Source organism: Antedon bifida, chromosome 6 (genome assembly GCF_963402885.1).
Source record: "Antedon bifida chromosome 6, ecAntBifi1.1, whole genome shotgun sequence".
NCBI classification, from domain to species: domain Eukaryota; kingdom Metazoa; phylum Echinodermata; class Crinoidea; order Comatulida; family Antedonidae; genus Antedon; species Antedon bifida.
In genome coordinates, this window is record NC_136231.1 from 24769560 (window position 1) to 24790913 (window position 21354).

At 34.7% G+C, this 21354-nt stretch overlaps 1 protein-coding gene across 1 annotated transcript in view; it reads left to right on the forward strand.

The window, feature by feature from the left end:
* Positions 1 to 21354, forward strand: part of LOC144844206 (pumilio homolog 3-like) — an 81918-nt gene that overhangs the window by 7780 nt on the left and 52784 nt on the right. Inside the window, exons 11-16 of the mRNA XM_078700978.1 lie at positions 502 to 644; positions 1157 to 1302; positions 1523 to 1614; positions 1731 to 1809; positions 2494 to 2581; positions 2919 to 3073. Of these exons, the coding sequence (XP_078557104.1) occupies positions 502 to 644; positions 1157 to 1302; positions 1523 to 1614; positions 1731 to 1809; positions 2494 to 2581; positions 2919 to 3045 (675 nt within the window). The 3' untranslated portion in view covers positions 3046 to 3073. The remainder of the gene's footprint in view (positions 1 to 501; positions 645 to 1156; positions 1303 to 1522; positions 1615 to 1730; positions 1810 to 2493; positions 2582 to 2918; positions 3074 to 21354) is intronic.

Here is a 21354-nt window from a genome sequence, read left to right on the forward strand (position 1 = left end):
GTATTATAATATAGATATTTTATAAGCCCTATTTCCTATTTTTTAAATCTAATAATTTATGGTCACCAACTACATTTAATGTCAAAATAAACACTATATGGTCCTATTGCGATATTTTTTTTGTCTTTAAACAGTTAAAAATGTGAAAAATAAGTCGATTCTAATAATTTAAGTGGTCCTCTATAAATCCCAACATGCACGCGTATTAAAATTTTTGTTTTTCTTCTGTGATTCACCCACTTTCGATAGGCCCCAAATAACAAATGAAATAATTGTAACTTTTCAACGAAAATGCCAGATTTTTCCCAATTTGTATTAACAGATTCCGGTAAAAACAGAAAGACAATAAATGCAGCAACTAAACAACATCAGGCTATGCTGATAGCTAGCGTATGATGTTTATACGTTACTGTTTACCAGCTAGGCCTAAAAACTAAGCCTAGCTAGGCTAGGCCTAAAGACCATCCTGAATAAATTTAGAACCTTTATTTGATATTATAGGAAATGATGAAGTGTTTAAATGACATTTGTGAAGATCAATATGGTAGAAAGGTGTTGTTATACATTCTGTGTCACAGACATCAACAACACTTCCATCCTCACATCATTGAATTACTCAAAAAGGGAGATGGCAATGCACATAGGTTAGTTCATTATTCTTGGTATCATTATAATTTATATTTCTGTGCTTTCCATGGAACATTTGCGGAAGTTTTTTATTTTAATCCAAGTCTCGGAGAGCAATGTAAACAAACTTTCTGAATTGTCAATAACCATGTTTTTTACATTGTAAAAAAGGTTTTGTTGTATAAGTACAGTAATTTATTTCATCGCACACCATTTTTACTTTACAGGAAGTTGACTGTTGATATGATTTATACTTTTGTTTCAATAAAAAACAATAAAAAATGCTTTTTGGTTTTTAATTTTTAATTTATGGTCAATCTAGAATTCCATCAATTTGCACACAAGTCATGTTGCGCAACTCTGACGTCATTAAAAAATAGGTTTCCAATTAAAAAATGTTATGCTTTTAAGTTAAAAGATTGGCAGAAAGAAATAAGATGATCCTTGACAATCACAATGGTTATCTGCCAAGTGTGGATAACCAAAAAGGCTTATGCTTGCTGTTAACATAATATTTAATCTTTTAAAGTAAAAAAGATGCCAACACCAGGAAACAAGAGTTGATAGAATCTGTGTCAAAACCATTGCTAGAACATGTAAAGAATTTTGCCAGACAGCTTGTACGCAACAAACAAACATGTCTTCTTGTTACGGCCATCTACCAAAATACTATTGGTAAGTTTTATGTCACACCTTTAAACTGCTTTGTTGAGTTCTATTCCATATATTATTTATACTCTACATGGGGTGTATTCTTAAATGTATTTCATTTCAGGCACATCCATCAATATTGATTCAATAGTCTTTATTCAATTACATATAGATAGTTCTTGCCTTAATTTACTTATTAATTACTTATTATCAGAAGCATTAATAAACTTGTTACTTTTTACAGGTGATAAGAAACCTCTAATGGAAGCTATCTGTGGGTTAGCATCAGAAGACTTGGTAGCAATTCCAAGAGATTCAAAAGATGCACTTGATAAGGTAATTACGCATGGGTAAAAAATTATATATGATTTTAATTTTTGTTTTCTTTTGTTTTTCATTAAATATAATGTGTTTGGTGCATTCAACTAATGTTTCAACCATATTTCTTTTAGATGCATATCATTGAGCACCCAGCTGGGCATTTAGTATTGAAGAAACTCATACAACTAGACAAGGAAACACAAGATACAGGTTAGTATGTTAAACCATAGTGAAAGGTCTAGTGGATCTGCATGCAACTCTGAGGATTAATGTGGAACAGACAAATATAATCTGTCTGTTCAAGTGTAAATATCACCTTCGAAAGTTGCAAAACATTTATTTACATACTGTATTCTGACAAGAGATAAGTAGGTACAATGCAATACATTATTGATATAAGGTAATGGAGGTATGAAGGCAGATGCCTAAAAAGATTATAAGGTTTGTTTAGCTATCTGTTGATGTACCCACATCAACTGTACTGTGATAATGTCTTCTAAACTATATATATATATATAAACCCAGCAGGTAAAGAACATTAATTCTAAACCGCCCGTTGATATACTGAAATTTAATTAATTTGAAACGATAAAGATGAGGAAGTCTGTGAGAATGAGAAAAAGTCGCCCCAACCGAGACTCGAACTCGGACTGTCTGCTTTATATGCAGTTGCCCTAACCATTAGACCACTGGGGCTTTCATGGTATATAGAATATTAAAAGAAATAATGTATCTGCATCTAATAAGCTATAATATATTGGATAAAATATTGATTTATAATTCATTATTGTTTTGCTTGATTACATAATTTGTATTTTACTTGTAAAGCAGTTGTATAGATGGGATCATAATCGCAACAATATCTGCCATCTATTATGTTTTTTTTTTGTGTAGTTTTCTGCAAGATGTTGATTGATAAAGTTGGTACAGATAAGATAGCAACATGGAGCACTATAAACAGAGGAGCTTTTATACTTGTTAGGTAAGTGAATTCATTCATTTTCAGAGCTGTCTGACTTTTGCTTATAAATCCTTTGTCAGGATTATTGAGAATAATTCATTAGTAGTTTACAAGAATTAAATAGTTTTTTTTTTATTTGTTTTTTGACACACATTTTCTTTATACTATATAAAATATTATCGATAAATCTTACTTTTGTAATTATGGTACAAAACCAGCCCTTTTGTACTACCCCACATTACTAGATATTATTTACAAAATCATAAGTTTATAGAAAAAAGTGAAATGTGTACAAAGTAATTCAACAAATTACACCAAGTGTGTGATAGTTCATAATAATAATTTGTTCATATTTCAGCTTGATGGATTGTGGAAATGATGAAGTGAAGAATATCATTAAAGATGCTATGACACCTCTCATTAAGAATCTACAAAAAGCTGACTTCAAGGGAGCTGAAGTATTGCAGCAAAAATTAGAATCTTAAATAGTTGAAGAACAATGGCTTCAGGATAGTATTTGGATAATTTGCTGAACTCTGCCTGACGTAATGCTTCAAATTCATAACGCAAACAATGCCAATTTAAAGTCAATAATTCTGTAGTGATAAAAACAATTTATTATGTTGTTTGTCAGAAGAATAAAGTGAAAACTTTCGACATTGCGAAATGTACTGTAAATCCTTGTCAATCTTTGATCCACCGTGTTAATTCCGGGGAATATATAAATCTATTTAAGCGCTGTAATCAGTGTATTATTGTGTAGTATTAACATTCAACATACAGAAGTACTTGCAGGTTATTACTATAATTAATGATTATTATGCACAATACAAGGAAAGTTGAAACTTGTTATAATGCAAGTTTCTGATAATAAATACAGTAGTATACTAATATAAAATAAATGTTTGACTTTCTAAACAGTTATGGTAGGCTAATTCAAATGTCGGTTACAAATTTGTCATTTTAAAGTTCAAAATGTGTGGGTTCAATAGTAATTAGTTTTGTGGCGTGTACATGGATTTGTTTAAAAATAGCTTTTTTAACCCAATCATCACCAAATAAAACCAGAAATTCCTACTAAAGATATTTTTATAATGTTTAAAAAGTTGTTATTCATTGGAACTATACAGCAATTACTCACATGTAATCACCCCATAAGTTATTTAATAAGTTCAAATCAATTCAATAGTACGATTTACGCACCATATGACTTTTTAGAATAGATAAGGGAAGTAAATAAGATGATTAGGGTTGTTTAATTTTCACTCATCACCATTTTTTTTATCTTTTGAATCTTTTGTAGTACTAGTAGTGTCCAATAATTTGTCCTACTGTCTAGAATCCCTATTTACTCAGTTTATGATAGTAGGCTAATATAGACAGTTTATTATCAGACACTGGCATTATAACGACATAACCCATCAGGGAAGTCATTCGGGGGTTTTCAGTACATTCGAAAACGTAAGTATGTAACACAGTAATTATACTAATATAAAATTTTAATCATTTTATATATTCCCTTCAATTCGTTCATATTAATGGTTATTTCAATAAAAGCTTTCATTAATTTTAGTGTTCATTTTGATTCATATAGGTTGTGTTTGGACTGTAACCTAAATTACACTTGTGAGACTGACAAAGTGTTTACTTCAAAATTGATACATGATACAAAACAAAATTGAGGCTGGGCATTCATATATTGTGGTTAATCGGCTTGTGGTTTAAGGTGTAGGCTAATTGAAGAATCCAGAGGTAGGTTTTTGAAATAGCTGTTTTATTATTTTAGACCTAGGGGAAGCCAAGCACGGCCATTACAGGTGTAAATTCTAAAGTGCGAATGGGCCCAATTTTGTATTATATTTATATTTCGGGTATTTATTGTCCAAAAAAAAAGACGAACAATGCCACAAATAGCCGGAAGGTTGATACCGTAACAACAGTTTCGTAAGAAAATATATGTAAAAATGTATTCAATTAATCCTGATTATCAGGGCTGGAATGGTTGACGTGTGGCGTTTTTCACGGTATGACATAAGGGAACATCACTGGCTTAGTTTGTTAAGGCTTCTCAAACACTCACGTTTAGGGGGTTAGAAACTGCCGATATCAGATATAAGATTTTTCCCAAAGATGAGAAGCATCTAATCTCTATTAAGATCAAACAGAGAATCACTTATGCTTTTTTTTTGTGGTTTTTTAAGGCTTTTCCAACACGTTTAGGAGGTAACGACGGAACGAACTGCCATTCCTGCCAATATCAGATATAAGATTTTTCCCAAAGGTAAGAAACATCTAATCTCTATTTAGATCAAACAGAGAATCACTTATCTTGTTTGTGTTCAGTTGTTTGACTTGTTGCTTCTTGGATATGTAGGCCTATCCAGTATCCATTGGGACCTTGGGTCTTCTTTTACACGATGCAGTTCGAATATAAAAACACGATGTTCAATGAACGAATTACGAATTTTAGCATTGAAATATTTTCTCTCGTAATAAAAATGATATTTTAATTTGATTTTTGTTAAAAGTAACTCACTCTTTAGTATAAGTCGTTAAGCTATAGAGATCGCTTTAAGGCCGTGTGCCCTGCAATGTCCTGTAACAGCCACACGCGCCCTAGTACATTGTTAAAGTTCCCGCTCTTTGTTGTGTACGTAAATTAAATAATTTATTAAAAGTAATGTTACACGATGCTCACATTCACTCTATATGCACCGGAATAAAAAGTATGATAATACTTTGAAATCACACATTGTACACAAACTGTCGTGAGTATGCGCACAACTGTAATAATTTTTTGAATTGCAGTGGCAGTCGGATTCAAGATTATTGGTCAGTGCAAAATTACACTCATAAATAAATAATCATCTCTAGAATCACAAAACATGTACGTCATAACATGGATGATGTCCAAGGTTATAATTGTCATAGGGCCGCCGCCTATCAGACAACCCTAACATAAATTGCCTAGCCTATCAGAAACCATTAGGATAGCAATGTCCAATCTAATCAATCCTTATTTGACATTTGACTTTTACGTCTGATTATTAAAGACTTGAGATAAAAAAGGGCAATTGTTACAAGAAGGTCCAGTAGGCTCCCTATCAGGCATTGATCAAAATTCAGTTTGCAACAACTTCCATCAATATATAGTTTTTAAAAGTGTGTAACGTTATAACGCGAATTCAGAACTAAATCGATCGGTTATAAGATAAGATGCAACACCGTATTGTAACCCTTCGCATTACCGTAATATTGTTTCTTGTGTTAAACACGGTTAACGGTGGAGACAATATTTACTGTTATCCAGTTGATAGAATCGATGCTTTTATTGGTCAAAATGTCTCCATCAGTTGCACTATAACAATTCAACCAAGTTCATCCAACAAGGTCACCATTACTGCTAAGTGGATTCACGATCAAGAACGTGTCGTCAAGAGCGATGATATCAACTTACCATTGGGTTCTACTGTTCAAGAATTGAATATTTCACTTAGACTTACTAATTTAAGCGCATCAGACGACGGTGAATATAAATTGTTTGTTACCGATACCAGTGGAACTGAATTACTTTCAGAGCCTACCAACATTTTTGTATGGCCATCGCCATCTGTAGAAGTGTGTAACGCCTCTAAATCGCTTTACTTCAACGGTGAAGTAGCTACATTGAATTGTGCAGTGACCTCTCCCGCCAGATACTCTTTGACTTGGTTTATTGAACCAGAGATGCATGATAGAGAGTTGGTTTACACTAATAAAGATAAGGTTGCAAGTTTAAAATTCAACGCAACATCTCTGCTTGGACAGACTACGTTTACATGTTTCATAAATGGAATTAATTCGTTTGACAGACAGATGTTGTGTAAAATAAAACTCACTTCGACTGTGGTCATAGATAGTCTGAGTATTCTTTCATCTCAGTTTGTTGTTGGATGGAATGCAACGTTAGAATGCAGAGTTACAGAAAGCATCTATATACATGTTGATAATAGGTCTTTCCCAAGTTTTGGCGGGGTTACCAGTGTTGAAAATGCATCCCAATATTGGATCTCAAATAATTCTGCAATAAACAAACAAATAAATTATAGTAATAACACAAGCACATTGGTAATTGAGAAAGTTTCTTCTGACATGAACAAAAGTGAAATTACTTGTATAGTTGACCAATGGAATGTTTCTACTATTATACATGTCTCAAAAGGATATCAATCCAGTATTGAAACTATCAAAAATAAAATAGATTCACTGATAGGCCTATACATTTTAGTTTTTATCAGAACAAGTATACTTATGGTGATTGTTATAATGGGGGTTTTTTTTGCGTATACCAACTTCAACTCTTAGCAACTAAGTATCGACGCTACAAAGTTTTGTTATTTGAAATTTAGGCCCAAGATTTTCTCTGTAGTTATGGTTTTTTCAGCTCAGCGCTACTAACTCGTGTACTGTCAATTGTTACCAAAAAAATAAAAATAGGTGCAGTCTTTAAATTATAGGAGTTTTTTAATACTGTCAAATAATGAACATTTCTTGTAAAAGATAGAAAATAGAGAGCTCCGTCAACTGCATCTACTGAATTGTCAACAACATCATCTTTTATTACGAAGAAGTTTGTACACAGAATCATTTAGTATTTCATATCCATCTTTTGAATTAAGCTTGAAATGTATACACTATTGCCAGATAGATCTCGTAAATACTAAATAAGTCATGTTAACGTAACTTATTCATAATGAATTTATTACATTGAACTACAACTGTTTCGTTCAGTTACGATACTTTCAATCATATTATAGGTATTCCTTTACTGGTTAGTTTATGATCGCCTGTTCCCCTGTATTTAATTTTGAGTTGCAATGGTAAACGTATAAAGTTATTTGTAATAAAGTTTAGATGTATAGGCATTACTACTCAGACTATTTAAACTCATAATACAATATACAAGATATTTTAATTGTTATTTTGGAAGAATACAAAAGTAAAGTTTTTTTCCTGATAAAAACAGTATTTGCTTTTTCCTTAACACTTTTTTACGTTAATTCACCGTTAAAACTAACACACAACTTGCCAACACATTAAGACACCTGTATGATTGGCCAACAAAATGTATATGACATTTACGTAATTTATGAAGATGATTATTTTACAGAGTATCCATTATATGCAATAATACCGAACAAAACCAAAATATAAAGTTTACAATTAAAAGATTTGTGAACACGTTTCTGATAAAGTAGGCCTAAGGTTTATTATACAGATATTGCCTACTTAGAGGTTAAAAATAACATTTGACATCCCCGAGGGAATGATATTTTGTTCGATCGAATATATTTCCCGAAGCGCGAAACCAATCACAAACGGTCTTTCATCGCATCTGGGGAGGACTAATAACAAATGAGGGCGCCTTGTATGCATAGTTTACAGAGCAGCCCAGATAAAGAGTTATGACTTTGAATGGAGTAGAAGCCATGTTTGTGTCCAACTATGGAGTTGAGTCCTTTGTTTTAAAAATGTATAACGTTCAAAATTGGCTTTAACTATCGAATTTAATATCAAAACAATCAATTTGGTTTAAGGTTTTTGTTAAAATAATAATAAAATTATAAAGGTACTGCGAACATGATTTTAAACAACAAAAATAGCAATTTCGGAACGGCTCTGGCTGTGCGCCCCATGCACGCTCTGCGCGTGCGCGTTTAGTTTGTACAGCGATTCTCTGAATTGTTTTTACGTTTTGTTGTTTAAAATCATGTTCGCTGTAACTTTATGATTTCGTTATTATCTTAACAAAAACCTTTAAACAAATTGATTGTTTTGATATTAAATTCGATATTTAAAGCCTTGTGAATGTTTTACATTTTTTAAGCAAATTACTCGACTCCATACTTTACATAAGCATAGTTGGACACAATTAAAGATGGCCGGTGTGCACCGGCCATCTTTAATTTTGTCCAACTATGCTTATGTGTGTGCACCCCACGTGACTTTTTAAAATCCATGAACGCAATGCCGTAACTCTTTTATATATAAATCATACTGTAAATTATAGAAACAGTGCTCATCCTCGGAACATGATCTTATAATCGCGTCGAGCATAGCTCATTGACGAAAGTTCCGTATTTGTTAGTTGTATACAAAATTTCTCTGGCGGGATTCGAACCTGCAACCTCTCGTTTACAGGGCGAGTATCATACCACTAGACCACAGAGCCACATGTATTATCACAGATTTTCACCCAACAGATATATTCTCTCATACAACAAACGCCCTCACAATCAGTGGAGGCCTGACAAGTCAGAATGAATTCCAAATTTAATACGCAACGGTTTTTTTTTAAAATATATGTATATGTAAATCAAAATACGGAACTTTCGCCAATGAGCTATGCTCGGCGCGATTATAAGATCATGTTCCGAAGATGAGCACTGTTTCTATAATTTACAGTATGATTTATAACTCTTTATATATATGGCTCTGATAGTTTTTAAATAGTTTAGTTGATTAATTTCTTCAACCAAGTTCCGTGGCGCAGCGCATGAAGCGTTGTCTTGTGATGGAGTGACAATTTCATCGCGAGTTCAAGACCCAGTAGATAACTTTTGTTTATTTATCGCTAAACGCGAGTGTTACCACGCGAAAATTACACAGTCAATATCACGATCCTCGCAGCGGTAGTCATGTGATGCAGTTTCCACCAATTACGTTCACGTATTTACATAGGCTATGTAATAAATTATAATTGTCTGTTGCATGGCCTTCAGAGCTGACAACGGAGTTGAAAAGCAGGACTACAGTCAATTACATTTTTTAGAAAACCAATTATTATGCGGTTTTTAATACTGACTATCATTTTTAATAATGATCTATTTATTTATTTTTGTATTGTAAATTCACATTTTAACGGTTCCATTTAATATTTGTTTTGTTTTACTGAATTTGTACAGACACGTTTCTAATTTGATTGATAATATAAGTATTTATATTTGTACAATAATAGTGTTATGTCCAACATAACATGCACGTTGTCACTTTCTGATGCGCACCCTAGATTAACACACACGCAAACACAGCACAATTTTTCTTTAGCGTCTTTTATTTTCGTAAATTCCTATATTTCTTTCATTTTTTTAGCTTACAGCAGATATTTCAAAGTAAAGGAATATTTCGTGTATAACAACATCAATGGCCGTAAATAGTTTCGAATGTTATTGTTGACAATTTTTTTTTATAATTTGTCAATGAATTTTATCAGGGAAGAGTACTCTTTTATTATACTTACTCATCCCATACGAATTATTATATAATCACATATTATGGCAGAAAATACCTATAGTATAAAATACTGTTAGTACAACCTAATGTAATGTTTAATTTAGGAAAGAAATGATTTTTGCAACTCAAACTGTAAATGAGCTAATGGGTAATAAAGGTCGTTCAAAACACACATTACTGACACACTTGAAAAAGGATGTATATTGAGAAAAAGAATTAAAAATTTTTTTAATAAACTGACAAAATCCCATAAACATAAATCACGTAGTCTTGCTAAACTGTATTAATTACAAATAGCCTCGTTTAAATTAAAAACTTCAGAATTCTTTATTACTGTCTCTGGACCACGATTATGGAATGAACTTAATGACAACCTTATGTAACAGGTTCGTACTACTAGCGTCGTAGCTTTATCGCGTAGTATTTTCCGGAGCTGCAGCACTGGCACAAACACAATAAAATCATCCACAAAGACAGTTCTTGATTTGGAAAAGTTAAATTCTTTTATTGAAGCTAGTAACCAGTCGGAAGGAGATATAATAAAAACAGTGTTACTATATTTAAAATAACATATCAGTGATCGATCGATCAATCGTATCATTAACGACAGTATAGGCTACTATTGCGTTGTGTCTAGTATAACAATCAAATAACTAATCAACTATATTAACTTAAAACAATTCTAAAATTAAGAGAGATAAAAATATAGATGCTTACCTAGTAACCAGTCGGAAGGAGATGAAAACCTTCACTTTGGGCTAGGCACTAGTAAGTGTCATCCATTCCCAGTTAGGTACTATGACAATTTTTAACCGATGGTATATACATTTACCATAACGTTATTTCGTAGTTTACAGACCGATTGTATTGTAACTCGAGTCATACACATGTAATTATCAATTTAAAGTTCGGTTATACAAAAAAAGAAACTATTAAAAATGCAAATCAATTAAACAAAATCCCTTGTCCATTTATGAACTGACCCATACTGAAACATTATACACTAAATATTCATGACCATTTTCCCGCCACTTGGATGAGGTGACTCATCTATTTATAGCATGGTCACTTATCATTCCAGCTTTTACTTTAATGGGTCCCACAAGGTTTCTCAGATTCAAGTCAGATTCAGCAGATAAATCATTCAAGTATTTGGGTATAAGCATATCTGTTATCATTCCAGCTTTTACTTTAATGGGTCCCACAAGGTTTCTCAGATTCAAGTCAGATTCAGCAGATAAATCATTCAAGTATTTGGGTATAAGCATATCTGTTACCCTGTTACACTCACCCCCCATTTATCTGCTAAATCTCAGTTATATACAAATGCATTAACCTAAACCTAAATACCTCGGTACATTTAGTCACGATTCATACAATGAAAATGACATCATAGAAAATTACATAAAAAAACTATAAAAAAATTATTAAAATTGGCATTTATAAAAAAACGAAACTGTTGTATCACAACAGCATACCTGTACCTGATTGAACCAATGAGAGAAGTTATGCAGAATTATTAGAAACAACCAATAACAATTTATCCAAATGGATTACTATTGAAGGGTGGCCATCCCCACAATAGTCGGTGTACAGAAGTGCCCGTTTACACTTCAGAAGTTTCTCGAAATCCTGCGATTACTACTCGAAGGTTCAATCCCACCAAACACAAGGTGACGTACCAACATAACAAAAGCCATACACATGGCAAACAAGTAAGTTAAAAATAACATTATACAAAAAGATACAGTAAAGGTAACGAAATTAAACAAACTATTGAGATTAAAATTAAAATCAAGTAAAATTGTCTTCTCTCAGACATAATTATATATAAAAAGCAAGCAAAATTAATACAGTTTAAACAATTAAACATCTAAACAACCCACATGGGATGTTAGTGCAGGGGTTCCCCAGAGCCACTTGGAAATAAAACCGTATCGGTCTGGCGGTTTAATTACACGTTTCGAACGTCGGAGACTTAAAGTTGGTTCTGAAGGTGTTTCTCCTGAGGAGTTATCATCATCAGTATGATCCATTGCGACTGCGACAGGACTGATATCATGCTCAGTTGAAGGAGAAGTTTCTGACGGTTCCACAGATGCATGGACAGAAGCAGGGTTGATAGATGGTGTTTCTTGTTGTTCTATGGATATTGCATCAACGGATTCTGGTACTGCAGTTGCAGGGACATAAGGTTGAATAAGATCCACATCTTTCCAAATAACTGGTTGTTCAGAGTTCGTTGACGATGCATCATGATCTGTTATATCTGTCATGACATCACCATGGTCAGAAGGTGTAGAAGACAACGTCTCGATTGTTTCATTTTCGTCACTCACTGGAAGGAAATTAACTTTTAAAATGAAGTTCCGGTGAACAACACAGACCTTTCCAGATGAGTTACTTTTTAATCGGAATGTATGAGTTTCCGGCCATTTTTCTAAAACTACATGGGTATCTGAATCCCACCTATCAGCGACCTTTCGTTTCCCTGCACCTTTGTTGGCTTTTAAGACGTGATCACCTATTTCAATGTCGGTACCTCTCATCTTCCTGTCATACAATCTGGCTTGTCGCCGTTGGTTTTTCCGTGCAGTCACCTCAACTGTCTTAATGGCATCTTCAAGCGACTTTGAAAGTGATTTAATGTAGGCATTGTAGTCTGGAGATTGATCAGTACGCGAGAAGGTTCGGAAGACCATGTCTACTGGTAACCGTGGCACCCTTCCAAACATGAGGTAAAATGGTGCATACCCGGTTGTTTCATGTACAGTGGAGTTGTATGCAAAAGTCAGGCTTTGAAGCTTGTTAGGCCACTGGTACTTGTCCTTGGGAGATAAGGATCGAATCATGTTGCCAAGAGTACGGTTAAAACGTTCAGTGCAGCCATTTCCCATCGGATGGTACGGAGTTGTTCGTGACTTGGCGACTCCAGAAACATCCATAAGCTCAGCGATAAGGGAACTTTCGAAATTTGCACCTTGGTCAGAATGCACTCTCATCGGGAATCCGTAAATGCAAAAGAAGTTGTTCCACAATTTCTTGGCAACTTCTTTTGCTGATTGGTTTGTGCAGTGGTAAGCTTGAGCAAGTTTTGTGAAATGGTCTGTAACAACCAAGACGTCAACTGACTTGTTGTTGTGGTCTTCTGCTGTCCAGAAATCTATGCAAACAAGTTCCATTGGATATGTAGTTTGGATACTTTCCAGTGGGGCCCGGGCAGCCGTCTCAGGTGTCTTCGCGACCACACAGCGTTGGCACTGTTTAATATAATTTGATATGGAGGTTTCCATACTGTTCCAATAGAATCGATCCCGACATAGGCTCATCGTTCGATTTAGTCCTTGGTGCCCCATCTCATCGTGGACGCCGTTAAGTACTTCGGCCTGCATCGATTTAGGAACAACAAGCTGGGAACGTGTTTGTTTATTAATAGGATTTTTTGTAAGTCGAAAAAGAACACCATCGATAAGTCTCAGTTTATCCCATTGCCTCATAATTACGTTTATGGCATTGGCGTCCAATGCCCGCTCTCTCCGGGACGGCCTCCTCTTCCGCTCCACATACTCTATAACTCTCTGTAGGATCTTGTCGTCTAATTGTTTATTCCGTATGTCATCATTAGTATAGGAAATTAAATTGGTGTTTAACGTATGTTGATCATTTATCATAGATTTAGCGTAGACCGATGCCCTGCATTCTGTGTGTTCTTGCCAGTGTAGGTGTTGGTTAAACACCTCACACACCTCACTCTCCGATATTTCATTAAATATCCGTTGACTGTTCACCCGATCTCTGAATAATCTATGAATATGTGTACTCATTACTGGAACGAATGGTTCACGTGACAACGCATCAGCGACGATATTCTTTGGACCTGGGACATATTTGATATCGAATGTGTAGGGTGCTAATTTCGCCACCCATCTCTGCTCACACGCGTTCAACTTTGGTTTCGTTAGAATATACGTAAGCGGGTTATTATCAGTCCAGACAGTGAAACTATTATTCTTTAGCCAGTGGCTAAACTTTTCACATATGGCCCATTTTAGTGCTAAAAACTCCAGTCTATGAGCTGGGTACTTCATCTGGCTTTTTGAGAGCGACTTGCTAGCAAATGCTACTGGTCTTGGCTTGCTGCCATCTGCAGGAGCCTGAGATAAAACAGCTCCCAATCCAGCAGTGGAAGCATCTGTTGATAAGATGAACGGACGGTTAAAGTCAGGGTGAGCTAAAGTTATATCCTGAGAAAGGGCTTGTTTTAATTTTTCAAAGGCATCCTCACAAACAGCGGTCCAATCACACGGTTGAAGTTTGCGAATTTTATGTTTACGCTTCCCCCGCTTGCAAGGCATAGTACCGGATGTAAGATTGAATAAAGGTTTTGCAATAGCTGAGCAATCCTGGATGAAGTGCTGATAATACACCACCATTCCAAGAAAGGATCGAATCTTCTTAGGACAAGGGGTCAGTCCATCTGAGGCCATCAGGGCAGCCTTACTAACGTCGACTATAGGTTGCACCTTATCTGAATCAGTATGAACCCCAGACCCGTCGACCACATGTCCTAAGAACTTGACGCTGCGACGTAGAAGGTGGCACTTTTTAGGTGCTAATTTCAGACCACTATTTCTTAATCGTTCGAATACCATCTGAAGCCTTTCCAGAGCCATTTCTTCATTTGGTGCAAATACAAGAAGATCATCTAGATATACTAAAAGGCTTAAAAAGTTCTGATCACCAAAGATCCCCATCATGATTCGCATGAAATCAGCGGGTGAATTACAAAGTCCTTGAGGTAGTCTGTTGTACTCATATAGTCCCATTGGTGTGGTGAAGGCTGTGTATTTCCTGTCGTCTTCATGAACTGGGACGTTATAGTACCCTGATGTAAGATCCATTGTGGAGAACAGTGAATTACCTCCAAGGGCCGCAAGAGCATCTCCTTGGTTTGGCAGGGGATGGGCATCTTTCGTTGTTCTTGCATTGAGCCACCGGAAATCTGTACATATACGCAGGTCACCGTTCTTCTTCCAGACCAATACAAGTGGGGATGCCCATTCACTCGAAGACTTCCGGATGATGTCTTTTTCCTCCATCTCATTGAGGACATGACGAAGTTTTTGATAGTCTGCTGGGCTTACCCTTCTATAAGGGAGACGAAATGGCCGGTCATCGGTCAACCGGATACGATGTTCAATACCTTTCACCTTTCCACAGTCGAGCTTATCCTTCGAAAAAATATCTTGATATTTAACAATAAGGTCAGCCAATCGGTCTTTGTATAAGTTAGTTACTTCACTTGAGTCGATGTCGAGATCATGAATCCCACAATTAGCTAATTTGGAATTAAAGCTAGGTTGGAGTTCCTGTTTGATATCGGCTGTGTGCTGACAAGTAGGTTGGAATTTTGGTATATTTTTTAGGTTCATACATGGAGACACATCTGCAACCTTGGCATTTCGTCTTAAAGTTATTATTTTGTCTGTGATGTTAATAATTTTCAATGGCACCCACTTGTCTCCATACTGCATAGCTACAGATCTGGCAACCATTATACCTCTTGGTATAGCCCTGGATGTGGTGGGTTCGATTATTATAGTACTGCCTATTGAGATATGAGTTCGATTCGGTAATTTGGCCCATACTAAATGTTCAGATCGTGGTTGCAGTATAAGAGAGTGTCTGAGTCGTAGTGTTCCAATTTTGTTCGGAATTGGTCCGGAGCTCCAGTTGCCAACATTTGATACCAAATCTATAAACTCATCTCTGGGACCAGATGTGGTTTCTACTTGAGTGAGTTGATGAAAAATGTCATTACTGCCCTCCATCAATTGAATAAGTTTCCTAATAACGTTAGAACCAATTATCAAATCGTCCACCTGTCCGGGAACAACTAAAACGGGAACATTAAAGTTAAAATCATAAATGGTTAATTTCAAATTGTACATATATTTACATTGTGTTTTGGATCCTCCACATCCAATGATTGTAACATCTACTGCTTCGCAATCTTTTAACTTGATTAGTTTCTTCTGTTTTAGTGAACTGATTGCAAGGTCACTAATAGTACACCCAGACGAGCCAGTGTCCAGCATACCGCTAACTACGTGGGAATCAAACACGGTAACGTTTGTAAAGAAGAGGCCTGAGTTGCGTGGCACATTCTGGGTTAATTGGATTGTTGGAGCATTCGCTGATTTGTCCACACCTTGCTCCTGTGGGCGCGGACTTGTTAGTTTTCCGATTTTTTCGTTTTACTTGGGCAGTTGCGTCCAAGGTGCCCTTCTTGGAAGCAGCGAAAACATAGTTTGTTTTGCATACAATGTGACCGGGTGTTATGTTGGCCATCACCACACACCTTGCATACAATTTGGTTTGGGCCATCCTGGTGGTATTGTTGGTGATACTGCCGTGGTTGTTGTGTTGTTAGTTGTTCCAACACTGTCACCAATCGGTCGAGAATTACGTCTTGTTTAGTGGTGTCTATAGCTGTATTTTGATGCACCTCGCTCGCTCTGGTTGTTAAGTGGTGTGTAGATTTTTGCCTAAAGCTCAACCTCGTCTCTCTGTGGTGCGTTTCAATAAGTTCTTGAACTTCGTCAATGACCCACCGTCGGATTGGTTTTGTTCTAAATAGGTCGCGAAGATCTTTGTCGGGACAGTGTCGAATGAACTGGCTGATAAGCTCCATTTCTTCATCAACCATGCTGCCTCCATTCCGCCTTAGGACTTCATTGGCATGGATGATAAGCCTGTTTAGCCTGGCCCAAAAATCTAACGCTGATTCACCCACATAGGGTCGACATCCATAAAATTCAGCTAAAGGAGTATCTGAGAAAACATCTTCGCTAAAGTTCTGTCGGAGTATATCAAATAATACATCAGGATCATTTGCTTCGCTGAGAGTTTTTGATCTAAGCCCAACTTTGACGATTGCTTTGGCTTTGCCTAATAGGAAGGTCAAAATCTCATCTGATTGCTCACTTCTATGAATCCCTTTCTTCTTTAAGTAAGATCGCGTCTGATCCTCCCAATCGTTAAAGGACAATTTGTCAGTGTGCTCACCCCGAAATATTGCAGGTTGTTTTATTTCTTGCCGTATGATCACCCTTTGTTCTACTGGGGTAACGGGCACAACTGGGTTATTAAAGGATCCCACCTCTATTGTTGGTGGCATCATTATAGGTGCTGATTGTGGGCGCCTAATCATCCCCCTACCACGACCTCGACCTCTTTGTGGTGTATTTGGAGCACTATCCATTATAACAATATTTCAGAGTGTAAAAAGAAATTGTAAGTTTAATTAATGATAATTTAAAATGATATTCAACTACGAACACGAATTAATATACACAATTAATAAATTTCGTAATTAATTGAGAATATAAACACAATAATATAGTTTATAAATATTAGCAGATATACAATGTTCAATAGGACAATCTCTCCAGGTGAATAGTAATAAAACAAAAGTAATAGAGTTAAATGCATATACAAGTGAACAGGTGTTATAAAAAAACTGTGTACACTAACACTTAATATAATTTCATTGACCTCGATTCTTGTACCTTGCAATGTAGAAAATAACCAATAAAAGGTCACTCTACCAACAGACTGTTTATAGTAGAAACACAAATAGTTCAATCACTGACAGTGATGTAAATTTGTTAAAAAAATATTTACAAAAAAAAAACAGATCATGTAGTCTTCTTTAAACAATAATTGCTATACAAGTGCAATACCACTTATCAAAGGTTATCAAGGTCAACTAGTATAGCAATTGCAGTATTAAAATTATACAGTACATAAATTAATATAAATTGTGGTTAAAACTTAAGAAAAGACTAATCAGCACTTATCGTAGTCTTTCTTGAGAGTGATCCCTTCCTGGCTGAACAGCAAATCCTGGTCACGGCACCAAATGTAACAGGTTCGTACTACTAGCGTCGTAGCTTTATCGCGTAGTATTTTCCGGAGCTGCAGCACTGGCACAAACACAATAAAATCATCCACAAAGACAGTTCTTGATTTGGAAAAGTTAAATTCTTTTATTGAAGCTAGTAACCAGTCGGAAGGAGATATAATAAAAACAGTGTTACTATATTTAAAATAACATATCAGTGATCGATCGATCAATCGTATCATTAACGACAGTATAGGCTACTATTGCGTTGTGTCTAGTATAACAATCAAATAACTAATCAACTATATTAACTTAAAACAATTCTAAAATTAAGAGAGATAAAAATATAGATGCTTACCTAGTAACCAGTCGGAAGGAGATGAAAACCTTCACTTTGGGCTAGGCACTAGTAAGTGTCATCCATTCCCAGTTAGGTACTATGACAATTTTTAACCGATGGTATATACATTTACCATAACGTTATTTCGTAGTTTACAGACCGATTGTATTGTAACTCGAGTCATACACATGTAATTATCAATTTAAAGTTCGGTTATACAAAAAAAGAAACTATTAAAAATGCAAATCAATTAAACAAAATCCCTTGTCCATTTATGAACTGACCCATACTGAAACATTATACACTAAATATTCATGACCATTTTCCCGCCACTTGGATGAGGTGACTCATCTATTTATAGCATGGTCACTTATCATTCCAGCTTTTACTTTAATGGGTCCCACAAGGTTTCTCAGATTCAAGTCAGATTCAGCAGATAAATCATTCAAGTATTTGGGTATAAGCATATCTGTTATCATTCCAGCTTTTACTTTAATGGGTCCCACAAGGTTTCTCAGATTCAAGTCAGATTCAGCAGATAAATCATTCAAGTATTTGGGTATAAGCATATCTGTTACCCTGTTACACTTAAGACACCAACAATCTATTTATTGTGTTTCGTGCCAATGCTAAAAAAATACTTATTTTCTTTATATAATGATTAATTTGATGTCGTACTGCTGGTTTTTTTTTATTATTATTTTTTTTTTTCATTTATTTGAATAAGTATTGAATTGTAACTATTATTGATTGATAACTTGTTGTATTAAGCTGTGACTTACCAGAAACAAATTTATTTGTTTCTGCACTTTAAGTTTAATAATGATATAATATAATGATTGGATGGAACATGATAAGAATTAGCATATTATAAAAACAATTAAAAAATTGTATATTAATTATTTAATTTAATTACTTCAAATCTTTTAGGTGTAACTAAAGACCGGAATTAAGAGAAGACTACAAATACCATATACCCTACAACAAAATGTCAGCATTAATCGTAGTAGTACTCACATTTCTGTACATATCTGTAGGCCTAATTAGGCCTAGTGGTTGTTCTCTACTATATCCGCTAGATTTCAACAGAACCGTAGTAGAAGGAAATCGCCTCTCCATGGACTGCGTGTTTCAGTGTCACATAAATACAAATTTATCAGGAGTTTGGACGAGAGAGGATACTAAGATTATGAATACTGAACGGATAAATGTAACAACGATTACTGAAAATGACAACGGCACAAAGATAAGAACGTCATTAACAATAAGTGACACGAAATTAAAAGACGCCGGTAAATATCAATGTCTTTTGAAAGATCTTGCTTTAGATGTCGCTATATTGAGCTCATCTGAATGTCACGTGCATGTACTGAAGCGACCAAGTTCAATATTTCCGGTGATTACTGCCACTAATCTTGGAAATGACGTAATGTTAGCAACCTGCATTACGGAGAAGGCTGTGCCCAAACCACACCTCTATTGGCTTGATCCGATGAAGACGCATTATGTTGACAATGAAACACACATTATGATAGAGAAAATATCGAAAGTTGATGATGAAGTGGTTTGCATTATGCGTTGGTATAATGAAGAACCACGAATTGGTACTTTTGAACCTGTTGCGGGACAAGATAAGACAGATGGATATACCACAGATGATAGTGATAAAAAGCAACTTATATCTTCAGTGGCACCACCAGTGACGGCAGAATGGGAACCTAAACAAACTGACAAGCCAGAAAAATGGTTCAGTCTTGACATAGCAACTTTTTTAAACATGTGTTTCCTCATAGGTATAGGGTTTGGTGTAGCATGTATTAATGGTATGCTTTGCTGCATATGGCGCAAAGAAAAACATGTGAAAAACAAAAAAGGTAATGCGTATGCTGAGATACCCGAACTTCAAAATGTTAATTCACACGAAGGTGAAGTTAAAGATAATAAACAGGTGTAAATTGGAATGCCTGAAAACACTTTATTGGGACAATAAAGATTCTAAACTGTGTAAAACAAAATTCATTTTCACACTTGTGCTAAACAGCGCATTTGCGAGACTATTTGTATTTTGCGCTATACAAATTAAAAACCATTAAACCATTATTTACGTCATAAACATAAATAGACGTAAATGTTTATTTTGAAATTATTAACGATATGAACGGCTTTTGTAGGCCTATATATAATTTAGATCTTTAAATCGTATGTGGTAGATTACATTATAAGGTTTATATCTCATGGTTTTTATTTATCAGTGTCATGATTATATTCCTTTCTTGGGTACAAATATGGGCAAATATTATTTTTGGTCCATAAAGTACAAACGTGGAGGAAATAAAAATGGATTTTTTTTATTATTTTAATATATTAAAATATAGGCAAAAAAGAAACAAACCCAGAAAAAAAAATAAACATCAAACTGAATGTGTTATATTATTGCGTGAATAAATATTTAATAACTTTAGTGTGTGACGAAAACGAAGATAATGTAAAATGTCAAGTGTTTACAATAATTATTATGTTAAGATAAAAATGAAAACAAAAAACATTTGTTATGTACTACAGTAAAATCACAGGAAAAAGAGATTAGCAGGAGTCTGCTGTTTTTCTTTCTTTTCGTATTTAGGCCTATATGGTGTTTTAGTATTTTGTAATATCACGAAATTGTGTAAAAACAATCAATGTTGATTGAACGAGTTGTGCTGTATATCATAAGAAGAATAAATAAAGTTTATTATATATCTACCAAAAACCTTTAATTATAATGAGACAAATTTTGCTTATCTTAAAATTTATATAATTCATTTATGTATATTGAGTTTGATATATAAACTGATTTGAATCATTGTTGATTTTCGCCAATCTATTTTATTTATTTTAAATTATGTGTGTGTCACTGCTGGAAAAAATGAATTTTCCATATTTTTGTCACTATCAAAATAAATGTTGAAAAATCAGAATCAGAATCTTAATATCAAGAAACTTCTTCTTGCTATAATTAGTTTCAAATTGGAGCTGTCTATATATACTGTCTATATATACTGTCTATATATACTGTCTATATAGCCTATACTGTCTATATTATATACTGCACAAACAAGAATGTATTACTTTTTCATCAGAAAACTTATATTGAAGCATGAATACTTTACCACTGTCTGTGACATAGGAAATTATTATCGATGTCTTTTGAACGATCTAGACTTATAGTCCATGTAGTCCGGTGGCAGGAGGGGGGATATCACCACCCGAAAGGGGACAAATTGCCATCCAACTTTT